This window comes from Tachyglossus aculeatus, chromosome 17 (genome assembly GCF_015852505.1).
Source record: "Tachyglossus aculeatus isolate mTacAcu1 chromosome 17, mTacAcu1.pri, whole genome shotgun sequence".
In the NCBI taxonomy this organism is placed as follows: Eukaryota; Metazoa; Chordata; class Mammalia; order Monotremata; family Tachyglossidae; genus Tachyglossus; species Tachyglossus aculeatus.
In genome coordinates this window covers 34,977,125-34,992,670 of record NC_052082.1, presented here as the reverse complement: position 1 = coordinate 34,992,670, position 15,546 = coordinate 34,977,125, and the positions used below count along the sequence as shown (strand labels likewise).

Here is a 15,546-nt window from a genome sequence, read left to right as displayed (position 1 = left end):
GTACACAGGAATGAAAAAGAAAAGGAATTACTTGAGAAGGATGGCCAGCCGTTACCCACTCTATCCTTGGTTTATATTGATAATCAGCAATAGCCATCTTACTCAGACGTCTCAGAGACATGAACATTGCTTCTTCTACTTTACCAAGCCAGTCTTCTACATTGCCTCGTGCTTTAAGTCCTTTCCCCAAGCTAACCTAAGAGATAATTGTTATGGTAACCGTGAAATAACAAGCAGAGAGCTTAAAAAAGAAAAAAAAAACAGTTTCAGTTTTCAGCTCGTTCCATTGTTAGGTAAAAATATATTCTGGTACATAAACCTTGGTGATTTTATTTCCATTTTCCCCCTCCTGAAAAAACTATACACATCTCAAAATGTGGGTAATGGTAGGAATGAAGCTTCTCTTACCTTTTCTCCCTCTGGTGACAGCATTGCTAATATGTCATTAGTAAAAACCTTTTCAGGTTCTCCCTCCGTGGCAGGAATTCCTTTTGCATCAGAAGGAACCAAAAGGGCAAATTCTAACTTAGCGATTGCATCAAAACATTTTCTTAAATGGGGCTGAACAGCCTGTGGATTGCGTGTTTGGGCTAAAATCTCCAGGAGCTCATCATTTGATAAGAAGTAAAATCTGTAGTTTATAAAAACATAGAAAACATATTCTGAAATAGCACTATAGCCAGGTTAGGTAGATGGAACAATTCCATTTCAATTATATAAACTGTATTCATTCATTCATTCATTCATTCAATCATATCTATTGAGCGCTTACTGTGTACAGAGCACTGTACTAAGCGCTTGGAAAGTACAATTTGGCAACAAATAGAGACAGTCCCTACCCAACAAGGGGCTCACAGTCTGTATGCCTAAGAAAGAAAAATATTGACCCATATTTCAATACAAATTCAATCATTTCAGTATTGCTCACCAACTAAAATATAAGAGGAGGTGCTCATTACTTTTTGCTTCAAAGGGGCAAGTATTTGCTTTAGAGTCCTTAAGTAACTTCTTTATACAAAAATATATATTGTGGTATTTGTTAAGTGTTTATGTGTCAAGCACTGTTTTATGCACTGGGGTTGATGCAAGTTAATCAGGTCAGACATGGTCTCTGTCCCGCATGGACTCATAGCTGAAGTAGGAGGGAGAACAGTTGAGGAAACAGAGACCCAGAGAAATTAAGTAACTTGCCCTAGGTCACACAGCAGACAACTGGCACATATGGGATTAGGACCCATATAGTAATGATAATGGCATTTATTAAGTGCCTACTATGTGCAAAGCACTGTTCTAAGCGCTGGGGAGGATACAAGGTGATTAGGTTGTCCCACGGGGGGCTCACAGTCTTCATCCCCATTTTACAGATGCGGTAACGGAGGCACAGAGAAGTTCAGTGACTTGCCCAAGGTCACACAGCTGACAGTTGGCGGAGCCGGGATTTGAACCCATGACCTCTGACTCCAAAGCCCGTGCTCTTTCCACTGAGCCATGCTGCTTCTCTTACTCCTCTTATTCCTGGGCCTAAGGTCTTTCCACTAGGCTACGTTGCTTCCTTATTATTCTGAATTCAAGTTAGCATGAGTTAAGACTGAGAGGGCTTACAGCGATTGCCTGTTTCTCGGCCACCAACTGAATATTTATACTAACCATCGCGTAGAACGTGCTGTTGGCCACAGCAGGCCTGGGCAAGAGAGCGTGGACGGGGCAGAGAAATCCATTACAACTCCTGACAAAACAATTCAAGGAAAACCTGACTGTCAATCAGACAGTGGCACTTATTGATCACTTATTGAGAAGCAGCATGGCTCAGTGGAAAGAGCACAGGCTTTGGAGTCAGAGGTCATGGGTTTGAATCCCGGCTCTGTCAATTGTCAGCTGGGTGACTTTGCCTCATCTGTAAAATAGGGATGAAGACTGTGAGTCCCCTGTGGGACAACCTCATCACCTTGTAACCTCCCCAGCGCTTAGAACAGTGCTTTGCACTTAGTAAATGCTTAATAAATGCCATTATTATTATTATTATTCCCATGTGCAGAGCCCTCTACTAAGCCCTTGAGAGTGTACAAAACCAAAGAGTTGATAGTCACGCTCCCTTCCCACAAGGAGCGTACAGTCTAAAGAGGGAGACTGACATTAATGTAAATGAATAAATTAAGGATATGTTCTTAAGTGCTGTGGGGCTTAGGGTGGGGTGAATATCAAGTGATTTCAAAATGAAATGATAGTGGGTTAGCCTGTACCTCTATTGAGTTTCACACTGGCCTTTCAAACCTCACTTGCACCATAAGGTTAGCTCTAAATATATAAAACTATTTGTGTTTCAAGTTCTAGTATCATACTGTGGTCTCGCCGCTGACCCCTTTCCCACTCCCTCCCTCTCCATATCATCATCATCATCATCATCAATTGTATTTATTGAGCGCTTACTATGTGCAGAGCACTGTACTAAGCGCTTGGGAAGTACAAATTGGCAACATATAGAGACAGTCCCTACCCAACAGTGGGCTCACAGTCTAAAAGGGGGAGACAGAGAACAAAACCAAACATACTAACAAAATAAAATAAATAGAATAAATATTCCACCAGACCACCACCCTATCCACCTTCAAAGCATTATTAAGGTCACATCTCCTCCAAGAGGCCTTCCTGGATTAATTTTTCTTTTCCCCGGCTCTCTCTCCCTTCTGAGACGTCTATGCACTTGGATCTGATTTTATTAGTACAGATTTATTCTATTTATTTTATTTTGTTAACATGTTTTGTCTTGTTGTCTGTCTCCCCCTTCTAGACTGTGAGCCCACTGTTGGGTAGGGACCGTCTCTATATGTTGCCAACTTGTACTTCCCAAGCGCTTAGTACAGTGCTCTGCACACGGTAAGCGCTCAATAAATATGATTGAATGAATGAATGAATGAATCTGTGACCTTTGGACATATGATATTCGCCCCACCCCCAACCCCACAGCACTTATGTACCTATCTTTAAATTTATACATTACAGATTATTTTTTTATTCATTATTAATACCTGTCCTCTAGACTATAAGCTCATTATGGGTAGGAAATGTGTCTGCTAATTCTGTTGCATTGTACTCTCCCAAATGCTTAGTACAATGCCCTACACATAGCAGCACTCAGTAAATACCACTGATTGACTGGGGAAGCAGCACAGCCTAGTGTATAGAGGCTTGGGAGTCAGAGGGACCTGGGTTCTAATGCCGGCTCCACCACTTGTCTGCTGTGTGACCTTGGACGAGTCACTTAACTTCTCTGTGCTTCAGTTACCTCATCTGTAAAATGGGGGTTAAGACTGTGAGCCCTTTGTGGTACATGCACTGTGTCCAACCTAGCTGTCTTGTATGTACCCCAGCGCTAAGTACAGTGCCTGACACATAGTGAGCACTTAACAAATACCATAAAAAAGGAAAAAAAATGGAACCAAGTAGGTGCTGTTAAGTGTTAAGTGGGATCAGTGGGTGGCCTCTGCCTCCCTGGACCTGTTATTTTCCTTCAATCTCCTTGTTTCCCTTAATCCTCTCCAGGCTACTACTACTTCTCTAGATAGTATTTATTAAGGACCTGCTGTGCTTTAAGTGCTGGGGGAGTTACCAGTTAATCAGGCGGGATACAGTCCCTGTCCCACATGGGGCTCACAGTCTAGTAGGAGGGAGGACAGGTATTGAATCCCCATTCTGCAGTTGACAAAACTGAGGCATAGAGGAGTTAAGTGACTTGCCCAAGATCACACAGAAGGCAAGTGGCGGAGCCAGAATTAGAACCCAGGACTTCTGGCTCCCAGGCCCAAGATTTATCCACAAGGTCATGGTGCTTCCAGGGCTTACTCTACTTACTCCAGCTCTTCCAGTGGTTCCCAACTGTAGATTCTGTTCCAGGAAATGAGTGGAATCTTTGATATCTGGTGTCTCTTACCCTCACACCCCAAGAATGCAATTACTTTCCAAATGCTAACAGACTCCATTGCTGGATATGGTGTCTTCTCTGTTCACAGTTAAACACTTTATATGCACAGCCTCTATTTCCTTGCCATCAACTCCCTGCTTGATCTTTGCCACGTGGTTACAATCCTCACCTCCCCGCTAAGTTCCCACTAAGTTTTTCCCTCTTGTGTGGACTACCATTCCCAGGCTTGTCTCCTGGAACATCCATCTCCCAGCAGACAACCGTATCTTAGAATAACTTCTCCAGTCCCATCACTTGATTTTACCATCCTAAACCCTAAATCCCCACACCTTCCCAGGCTTGGAATCCCCCTTCCTCGATGATGATCTACATTTGCTTATGCCCCCTTTGCTCCTTCCCAGTTTCTTTGAATCACAACATATTATGGCTATTTGCAATACATATGGCTTCATTCAGTGGATAACTAATGGTAATTTCCAACCTTACGTAAGAAAAACTGACCTGGGGAAGATAACTCTCTTGGATTCCAAATAGGCTTCTAGGCACTTCTGAATTTGGTCAAGCAGGGCATTGTTGTTTTGAAAAGTCTCCAAAAGTCCTGAGAGTTGAAACATAAATAAATAGTAAATCAGGGCAAAAACAGATTTTTTTTCCAAAAATAAAGCAGTATATTATACTTATGGGAGATTTGGCTTCGTTTGATGAAAACGTCTAATAAATTACAAATTGCCATTGTTGCTCTTAGGTGGATTAAGAGTTTAAGATACCGCTAATACATTACAGAGGGTATTAAATCTCCAATTTCTTCAGTATACACCCACAGCTCATTTTAAGCTTCACTGCATTGGGGTTTATATTCTGAATTATCAATGTTAGAAATAAAGACAGTGGCATATTACTCATTTATTTTACATTTTTCCAAGCCTATCTTTTTTTTAATGGTACTGGTTAAGCACTTATTATGTGCCAGACACTATACTAAGCGCTGGGGTAGATACAAGCTAATCAGCTTGGACACAGTCCCTGTCCCACATAGGACTCACAATCGTATAATCCCCACTTTACAGATGCGGTTACTGAGGCACAGAGAAGTGAAGTGACTTGCCCAAGGTCACACTGCAGACAAGTGGCAGAGCCAGGATTAGAACCCAGGTCCTTCTGATTGCCCACGCTTTACCCTCTAGGCCATGCTGATTCCCCTCCAGACTACAGTCATACTACTGCGCTATGGATGATACCGTGAACTTAATCCGACTCTGTGAACAGAGATTTTCATGTTTGGTGAATTCCCCAAGATGGATCAGTTAATCAGTTAATCATTTATTGAGCGCTTACTGCGTGCAGAACACTATTCTAAGCACTTGCAAAAGTACAGTTCAACAGAATTGGTAGGCGTGATTCCTGCTCAAAAGGAGTTTACAAGGCATAAAGCCACCCCAATCCATTCTCTTTCTATACTGAGGAAAATTGAGCTGTGAATAAAAACCAACTCTATAGACAGCAGACTCCATATACCAAGGATTGGAATGAAAAGAAAATAGAATAAAGTTATCTGAGGTAATGTGCTTCTAAAATTCCATATTCAATAGAAGACTTTAAAAGTAAATAGAATTAAATTTATTCCTATTGGAATGTACTGAAATTTCCTGGAATATATGCCATTAAAATAAGGATGGGGTTACCATGTTTTAGTCCCCAGACCAGACGGTTAATTGCTTTCTCCAGCCGAGGCACACCTTTAAGGATGAGGTAGTCATGGAAGGGAGAAACACGTTTAGCACTCTCAGGCCCTGAAACTGCAGCTACGTGCATTACCACAGAGGATTTCCAAGTATGGAGAGAAGGTGTCCTGTGTCTAGGTCATACAGGAAGGTGATGTGTAGGACCATGGTTTCTGGGGATCATGGAGGAAAAAAAGTCAGGAAACAGAAGGGGACAGAGAGAGAAGGAAAGAAGGATGGTGAGAGGCGCAGAAGGGAAATAGGAAAAAAGAGGGGAAAAAGAAGAAGAGAGAAATAAGAGATAAGAAGAGAGAGATAAGCAATGGGGTAGATACAAGATAATCATGTTTGACACATTCTGTCCCTTACAGGGCTCACAGTCTAAGTAGGAGGGAGTATGATTTAATCTCTTTTATAAATGAAGTAGACGAGGCACAGATAAGTTAAGTGACTTGCCCTAGGTCACTCAGCAGTCAAGTGGCAGTGCCGGGATAAGAAACCCTGCCTACCCCTCTAGATTGTAAGCTCGTTGTGGGCAGGGAAGGTGTCTTCTGATTCTGTTGTACTTTCCCAAGGACTTAGTAGAGTGCTCTGCACATAGTAAGCACTCAATAAATACCAATGATTGATTGACTGGTTTCCACTAGGCCACACTGCTTCTCTGCAGCATGTTGCAGGAGTCTGCCTCTTGCCTCCATTCTCTCCCGTTTTAACCGACAGCCACCCCCAACCGCTATTCTACTCTCCTTCCACTATCTCCTTCGTCCCAAGCTCCAACAAAACTGGGCCTTTCTCCACTGAAACTTGTGGGCTGGGAGGATCACTGAGCATTTATAGTGGTAGTAATGGACTTGAAAGCAACAAATAAAAGTTACTGGTTCCATATTGTGAAGCAGCATGGACTAGGGGGAAAAGCCAGGCTTGGGAGTCAGAGGACCTGAGTTCTAATCTCGACTCTGCCACTCGCCTGCTGTCTGACCTTGGGCAAGACTCTTGACTTCTCTGGGCCTCAGTTTCTGCAACTGCAAAACGGGGATGCAATACCTGGTCTCCCTCCTTCTTAGGCTTTGAGCCCCGGGTTGGACAGGGAGTGTGTTTAATCTGATTATCCTGTATCTACCCCATCGCTTAGAACAATGCTTGATACACAGTAAATGCTTAACAGATGCCATGATTATCATTGCTTAACAGTAATTGTTTAATACCAGGTTGAGTAGCTGCACGAAGAGCATTTGGCAGACGGTTCACTTTTCTCATTATTTCTTTCCAAGACTTGTCCACCTGCAAGAACATCTTAGCCTCTCCAGGCAACTGTCTCTGAATGTCTGGAGCACTGAAAATACTTTCTAAGTAAAGCCAGTTTCTCTGACAGTTCAGCCATTCCTCCTAAGGAAAAGAAGAAGCAGAAGGTTTACTGACTGACTTTTTAAAAAAGATGTCATTAAAAAAATAGGCTTAAGAGAGTTCAGATAAAGTGTCTAAAATGACTCAAGAAAGGGAAAATATATCCTGTAAATAAAGGTAGGAAAAACGATGGATCATTTAACCCAGAAAAGAGAACACGAGGGCTAATTTAAGTATGTGAAAAATAAGTATAAAAAATAGTACACGTATCAGTTGTCCACTCTCGCCACAAAAAATTGAACAAGAGGAAAGAGTTTAAATTCCAGCTAGAAAGTTTTGTTAGATATGAGGAATTACTTTTCAAGTACAAGGGTGATAAAACACTGGAACAAAGAGGGAGAAAGAAGGGATGCTGAAGGGGGAAGAAGAGGGAAGAAGAGACTTGTTATCACACCAACAAATCCTGCATCTCCTTGTATATCCTCATGAGGATAATGTGCCAGCACACAGACTCAACAACATGAACTTTGCATCTTTCCCCCTAAACCTCCCTGCCCTCTCAATTTCCTCATCTCCAGTGAGACAAGACCAAATTCCTTTCTGTAACCCAAGTCTGCAACCTTGGTATCACCCTCTAGACTATGAGCTTGTTGTGGTCAGGGAGTGTGTCTGTTTGTTGTTATATGTAATAATAATAATAATTATTATTATAATGGCATTTGTTAAGTGCTTACTATGTGCAAAGCACTGTTCTAAGTGCTGGGGAGGTTACAAGGTGATCAGGTTGCAAGGTGATCAGGTTGTCCCACGGGGGGCTCACAGTCTTAATCCCCATTTGACAGATGCGGTAACTGAGGCGCAGAGAAGTGAAGTGACTGGCCCAAAGTCACACAGCTGATAATTGGTGGAGCTGGGATTTGAACCCATGACCTCGGACTCCAAGGCCCAAGCTCTTTCCACTGCACCACGCTGCTTCTCTTACTGCGTGCTGCGGTGCTCTGCACCAGTAAGTAACCTGTATATAATAATGATAATAATAATAATGCTGGCATTTGCTAAGTGCTTACTATGTGCAAAGCACTGTTGTAAGCGCTGGGGAGGTTACAAGGCGATCCGGTTGTCCCATGGGGGGCTAACAGTCAAACCCCATGTACTCTCCCAAGCACTTAGTACAGTGTTTTGCACACAGTAAGCACTCAATAAATACAATTGAATGAGTGAATGAATGAATCCTTGAGCCCTCGTTGGCATTCTGCCCTCCCATCCATCCTAGAGCTGCTATTTTTTCCTAAAAATACATCTTTCTGATCTTGCTCTTCCCTTCCACCCATATAGCCACTGCTCAGGTCCAAGAACTCCTATATTGTGTCAGCCTCCTCACTGGTCTCCCTGCCTCCAGTCTCTACCCCATTTGGCCAATACTCCCTGAAGCGTCCCAACTTATTTTCCTAAAATGTCATTTAGCACACTTGTCCCCTAATACCTGTGGTATCTACCTTGGGGTAGATACAAGATAATCAGCTCAGACAGGGCTCACAGTTTAAGTAGAAGGGAGAACATGTTTCTAAAGCTTATTGTGAGCAGGGAGCATGTCTACCGATTCTGTTATATTGTAGTCTCCCAGGCGCTTAACACAGTGCTCTGCACACAGTAATCACTCAATATTTTTTATGGTATATAAGTGCTCACTATGTGTCAGGCACTGCACTAAGCGCTGGGGTAGTTACAAGACAGTTGGGTTGGACGCAATCTCTGTCCTACACAAGCTCACAGTCTTAATCCACATTTTACAGCTGAGGGAACTGAGGCATACAGAAGCGTAGTGATTTGCCCAAGGTCACATAACAGACAAATGTCAGAGTTGAGACTACAGCCCGGGTAATTCTGAATCCCAGGCCTATGCTTTATCCACTAGCCCATACTACTTCTCTAAATACACAAATTAATACACTGTTTAAAACGCTGGAGTAGATACAAAATCATCAGAGATTGGACACTCTCCCTGTCCCACACGGGGCTTGCAGTCTTAATCCTCATTTAACAGATGAGGTAACTAAGGCCCAGAGCAGTTAAGTGACTTGCTCAAGGTCACACAGCAGACAAGCAACGGAGGTCAGATAGAACCCAGGTCCTTCTGACACCCACGCTATCCACTAGCCCATGCTGCTTCGCAGCTGCGTTTAAGTAGCGGTGGTGTGCTAAACTTACCCCACTCTGTTGCTGACAAAATGAATTGTGAGATAGTCTGTTGGGATAAGGGTGCAATCTGTCAACAGAAAACAGAATGTCTCTGGACATGGTCCATTAGCAGCAGCAGGCCTTGTTGAATATAGTGGTCAGAAGAGATAGTCTGTTCACTGTCAAGCACTTAGAACAGTGCTTTGCACATAGTAAGCGCTTAATAAATACCATTATTATTATTAAGTGCAGTGTAGGGGAGTAAAGAATCACGTGACCATCAAAGACAATCGTGACAATAACTCCAGTGGTTACCCATTTCTCTCTGCATCAAGCTGAAACTCTTGACCAATGGCTTTAAGGCACTTAAACAGGTAGCATTCTCTCTCTGACCTGTCTACATCTTTGTCTCCATGAGAATCCTGGAACTGTTCATTTTCATGTCCGAGCGTGACTGTGAGACAGGGTGAGTGGATGGCGGGCAATGAAATATCTCATAACAACGGTCTTAGATTTTTAAAAGTTTCCTGCCTATGTATCTTTTTTTAGGCTAGGTGTTTCTTCACGTGCTGGGTTTGCTACCATTTACAGAGCACCTATTCTGGTTTTTTTTTCTAACCTCCCTATTTAACCAAGGCTTGGAAAATTCCTTTCTGGAGTTTTTCTTCAGAAAAAAAAGGCTACTTTTCAAGTGAGTTGATGTGCATGAAGACCATAAGAGGATTTTACATGGCTAAGAGTGGGAGTGCATCAGAATAAGTGTATGTATTTGTGTCAGTGTATTTCTGTCTAAGGGACTATAGCTGCCTGAGAGTATAACTGAGGGACATGTCAAATGTTAGTCTATTGGCATATTCACGGTGTTAATGAGTTTTTAAAAACTGTTATCTAAGCTGAATGATTAGACATTTCCTCCATAAATTAAAGATGACGGTAGTGACATTAAACAGGAAAATGAGCTGAAGAAGAACTTTCAGTCAAATATAGATTTTTCTAATATAATAACCCACAGTTGCATTTCTCTCCTTTCAACCCCATAATGGTTTGGAATTTTTGTGGATAGTATTAAAGAGCCTGGAAAAAGTCATGAAATGTGCTGATGTAGCAATTGCCAGAAAAATACAATATGCCAATTCTATGGTGTTTCCAGTGATAATGTATGGATCTGAAGGCTGGACAGTGAAAAAACAGGATAGGAAGAACATCGATTCTTCAGAAATGTGGTGTTGGAGAAGGCTTTTGTGAATACCATGGACTGCCCAAAAAACAAACCAGTGGATTTTAGAGCAAATTAAGCCACAGTGGTCTTTGGAAGGCCTAATAGCTCGACTTAGGTTAGCATATTTTGGACACATAATCAGGAGGACTAATTCTCTGGAGAAGACACTAATGCTAGGAAAAGTCCAGGGAAAATGGGGCTTAACCTGACCAGCAGCTAGATAGATAGACACCATAACAGTGATAACAGAAAAACTGTTAGAAAGGTTGCGGATTATGGCAGAAGACAGGACATTCTGGAGAAAGTATATCCATGTAGTTGATATGAATCAGAAACAACTCGACAGCATTTAATAATTATAATTAATTATAGAGCTGCCTCACACTGAGATAATGATCCATAATTGACCCTGCCTTAAACACTTCCCTTTCCCTTCCCTTGGAACTATTTTGACTGATTCTAATTAAGTGATTATAGCCTCTTTCAATGTCTAATTGATAATGATGCTTCTAGCCTGTTAGAAAAAGTACCATTTTGCTGAATAGATTGTCAAAGATAATGCTTTGAAAAATATTGCCACATTCATATATATAAACAAGAACATCAAATTCAAATCTTTCATTATTGGTATATAATTATATTATTATTTGACCAGGTTACTGCATGCTTTATATTTTTAATTATAATAATAATAATAGTGGTATTTGTTAGGTGCTTACTATGTGCCAGGCACTGTACTAAGTCCTGGAGTGGATACAAACAAGTGATTTTTAATCACTCTAAAAATAAATTTATGTCATTTTGGTCAATTTTTTTAAATCTTGAGGATGCATTACTGCAATTTACCTAATTTCCTTAGGGAAACTACAGACTTTAGTGCTCCTTCACCTACCGATCTATTTGCGGGGAATCAGTTAAAGCCACTAAACTGGAATATCATCAACAAATACTTAGAGATGCTCCCATTACAAGACATGAAAATGAATCTATTAGTTTGAGGCTTATTTCTCACCAGCGTTTGGTTAAATAGAGCGAGTTGCTTTTGCCATTCATCCACACGGCTTTTAAGAGGGCCCACATATCTTGAAGAGGCTATAGTTGCAACATTGATAGTGCTGTCATCAAGGAGAACCTTAAAAGAGAAGAGGAAAGGAAGGAGAGGCAATCAGTTTATATAAAAAAAATCTTAAGTTTCCGTTTTATTAATATTTGTAATGAAATCAGTGAGGCAGGATTTACTTATTCAGTTGATTAGTCATTTTTCCCACTGAGACAGGATCTGATTTTTCTGAATTTTCTGGCTGGGGAGGGCCAGTGATGGACGAGGGCTACACTTAGAGCTGCTGGCTCTAAGTGGCTGGCCTCCTGCTTGCCAAATCCAACGGCTCATACTCTGTCCTAATCCTCCTCGACCTCTCAGCTGCCTTTGACACTGTGGACCACCCCCTTCTCCTCAACACGTTATCTGACCTTGGCTTCACAGACTCCGTCCTCTCCTGGTTCTCCTCTTATCTCTCCGGTCGTTCTTTCTCAGTCTCTTTTGCAGGCTCCTCCTCCCCCTCCCATCCTCTTACTGTGGGAGTTCCCCAAGGTTCAGTGCTTGGTCCCCTTCTGTTCTCAATCTACACTCACTCCCTTGGTGACCTCATTCGCTCCCACGGCTTCAACTATCACCTCTACGCTGATGACACCCAGATCTACATCTCTGCCCCTGCTCTCTCCCCCTCCCTCCAGGCTCGCATCTCCTCCTGCCTTCAGGACATCTCCATCTGGATGTCCGCCCGCCACCTAAAGCTCAACATGTCGAAGACTGAGCTCCTTGTCTTCCCTCCCAAACCTTGTCCTCTCCCTGACTTTCCCATCTCTGTTGACGGCACTACCATCCTTCCCGTCTCACAAGCCCGCAACCTTGGTGTCATCCTCGACTCCGCTCTCTCATTCACCCCTCACATCCAAGCCGTCACCAAAACCTGCCGGTCTCAGCTCCGCAACATTGCCAAGATCCGCCCTTTCCTCTCCATCCAAACCGCTACCCTGCTAATTCAAGCTCTCATCCTATCCCGTCTGGACTACTGCACTAGCCTTCTCTCTGATCTCCCATCCTCGTGTCTCTCTCCACTTCAATCCATACTTCATGCTGCTGCCCGGATTATCTTTGTCCAGAAACGCTCTGGACATATCACTCCCCCTCCTCAAAAACCTCCAATGGCTACCGATCAATCTGCGCATCAGGCAGAAACTCCTCACCCTGGGCTTCAAGGCTCTCCATCACCTCGCCCCCTCCTACCTCACCTCCCTTCTCTCCTTCTACTGCCCAGCCCGCACCCTCCGCTCCTCCACCACTAATCTCCTCACTGTACCTCGCTCTCGCCTGTCCCGCCATCGACCCCCGGCCCACGTCATCCCCCGGGCCTGGAATGCCCTCCCTCTGCCCATCCGCCAAGCTAGCTCTCTTCCTCCCTTCAAGGCCCTCCTGAGAGCTCACCTCCTCCAGGAGGCCTTCCCAGATTGAGCCCCTTCTTTCCTCTCCCCCTCGTCCCCCTCTCCATCCCCCCGCCTTACCCCCTTCCCCTCCCCACAGCACCTGTATATATGTATATATGGTTGTACATATTTATTACTCTGTTTATTTATTTATTTATTTATTTTACTTGTACATTTCTATCCTACTTATTTTATTTTGTTGGTATGTTTGGTTCTGTTCTCTGTCTCCCCCTTTTAGACTGTGAGCCCACTATCGGGTAGGGACTGTCTCTATGTGATGCCAATTTGTACTTCCCAAGCGCTTAGTACAGTGCTCTGCACATAGTAAGCGCTCAATAAATACGATTGATTGATTGATTGATTGCTGGCTCCCTCAAACCCAAACCGACCAGATTTAACAGAACACTGAAACTGGTGACTCAATCAGGTGATGCCAAAAGCCAACACAAATGAAACCAACTAAAATGATAAAACTGTCTCACTGGGATGCTACAGGATGGCAATCAATCAATCAGTGGTATTTATTGAATGCTTCCTATGTGCCGAGCACTGCGCTAAGCACTTGGGAGATAAAATACAACAAAATTAGCAGACACATTCCCTGCCTTTAATGAGCTGACAGTCTGGGGGTAGACAGACATTAATATGAGTAAATAATTTATAATTTATGATTTAAAGATATGTACATAAGTGTTGTGGGGTTAGGGGTGGGGCGATTATCAAATATGAAATATCAAATGTCCCGAAAGGGATGAGACCAGCAGCAGGATGATCAATCAACAATATTTATTTAGCATTTAATGTGTACAAAGCCCTGAACTAAGTGCTTCGGAGAGTACAATACAACCAGAGTTGGCTGATGTGTTCCCTGCCCACAAGGAGCTTACAGTCTAGAGGAGGAGAGAGGCATTAAAGTACATTAAGGATTTTTAAATAGTTTATAGCATTTGTGAAGCTCTTACTATGTGCCAGGCACCGTGCTAAGTGTTGGGGTAGATACAAGCTGATCAAGTTGGATTTAGCCCATGTCGCACAAGGGGCTCACAGTCTTAATCCTCTCTTTACAGTTCAGGTAATTGAGGCACAGAGAAGTTAAATGACTTGCCCAAGATCACACAGCAGACAAAAAGTGGAGCCGGGATATGAACAAAATAATAATAATTATAAATAACAATATTTGTCGAACACTTACTATGTGTCAAGCACTGTTCTAAGCGCTGAGGTAGATACGAGTTAATCAGGGCCCACGTGGGGCTTGCAGTCTCGATCCCCATTTTACAGATGAGGTAACTGAGACCCAGAGAAGTGAAGTGACTTGCCCGAGGTCACACAGCAGACTAGTGATGGAGCTGGGATTAGAACCTATAACCTTTCAACTCCCAGGCTCGTGCTCTATCCCTTTCACTATGCTGCTTTTCATCGCAACAAATAAAATATAATAGCTTAGCAAGAGGCAATCTTTATATGCACATGCTGTAGACGGATTGCCACTGGTCTTAGTAGCAAGTCTACACACCCTACAAATTCAGTAGTGTCTAGACTGTGAGCCCGTTGTTGGGTAGGGACCGTCTCTATATGTTGCTGATTTGTACTTCCCAAGCACTTAGTACAGTGCTGTGCACACAGTAAGCGCTCCGATAAATACGATTGAATAAATGGTGTCATCTTTGGTATGCAAATGACAGCTGTATAATATTTCATTTGAGTTTTCTCCCTCCACCTCCTCCTCTTTATCAATAGTATTTATTGAGTGCTTACTGTGCGCAGAGTACTGTACTAACCACTTGGGAGAGTATAATACAACAGAGTTGGTAGACACGTTCCCCTCCAAAATTTATCAAAGGCAGGCACTAACCTGTATGTCATCTGTTCCACCCAGGATAAAAACATCTTTGACATCACGATGAGGCAAGACAATGAATTCAATTGATTTCCAAGAATCCTCCACCTTTAAAAAATGATACATGTTGTAAATCTAGTTCATTTGTGTGTTAAAATAAAATGCGAAAGTGTCGGGACATTGAAAATGATCAAGCTGTTTTATGAAGGTAGGTTACATCTAGAAAAATCCATTCCCCTTGTGTGAGTCACTTATAAAATGGTTTTGTTCCTAGAATATAACTGGAGAAGAAAAAAATCTTAATTGGTCCCCATGAAGAATTTTGTACTATTGCCTCTTCATATTTGACAGATGTTCACTCACACCACCTTCAAAGCTTTATTGAAGGCACATCTACTCCAAGAGCCTTCCTTGACTAGGCCCTCACTTCCTCTTCTCTCATTCCCTTCTACGTCACCTTTAAGCTTGGATTTGCTCCCTTTTATCACCCCTCCCTCATCCCCACAGCACTTCTGTACATATCCATAATTCATTTATTTGTATTAATGTCTGTCTTCCCCTCTAGTCTGTCTCCCCCCTTCCCCTCTCCCTCTGGAAGGGGGAAACATTCCTTCCCTGGTAGGCAGGGAATGTGTCCGCCAGCTCTGTTATATTGTACTCTCCCAAGCACTTAGTACAGTTCTCTGCACACAGTAAGTATTCAATAAATAGGTTTGCACACCATACTTCCCTTCCTCAGAAAAGAGAAGCAGGGTGCCTTAGTGAAAAAAGCACGGGAATGGGAGCCAGAGGTGCTTCTCCTGGCTCTACCATGTGCCTGCTGTGTGACTATGGGTAAGTC

General features: G+C 42.8%; 1 protein-coding gene across 1 annotated transcript in view; it reads right to left on the bottom strand.

Annotated features, from left to right (window-relative positions):
* The window catches only part of DNAH6 (dynein axonemal heavy chain 6), a 184,179-nt gene that overhangs the window by 120,253 nt on the left and 48,380 nt on the right, over positions 1-15,546 (bottom strand). Inside the window, exons 20-25 of the mRNA XM_038759544.1 lie at positions 14,721-14,813; positions 11,394-11,513; positions 6,846-7,026; positions 4,421-4,517; positions 409-631; positions 32-196 (exon numbers count right to left, since the gene is read on the bottom strand). Coding sequence (XP_038615472.1) covers positions 32-196; positions 409-631; positions 4,421-4,517; positions 6,846-7,026; positions 11,394-11,513; positions 14,721-14,813 — 879 coding nt within the window. The remainder of the gene's footprint in view (positions 1-31; positions 197-408; positions 632-4,420; positions 4,518-6,845; positions 7,027-11,393; positions 11,514-14,720; positions 14,814-15,546) is intronic.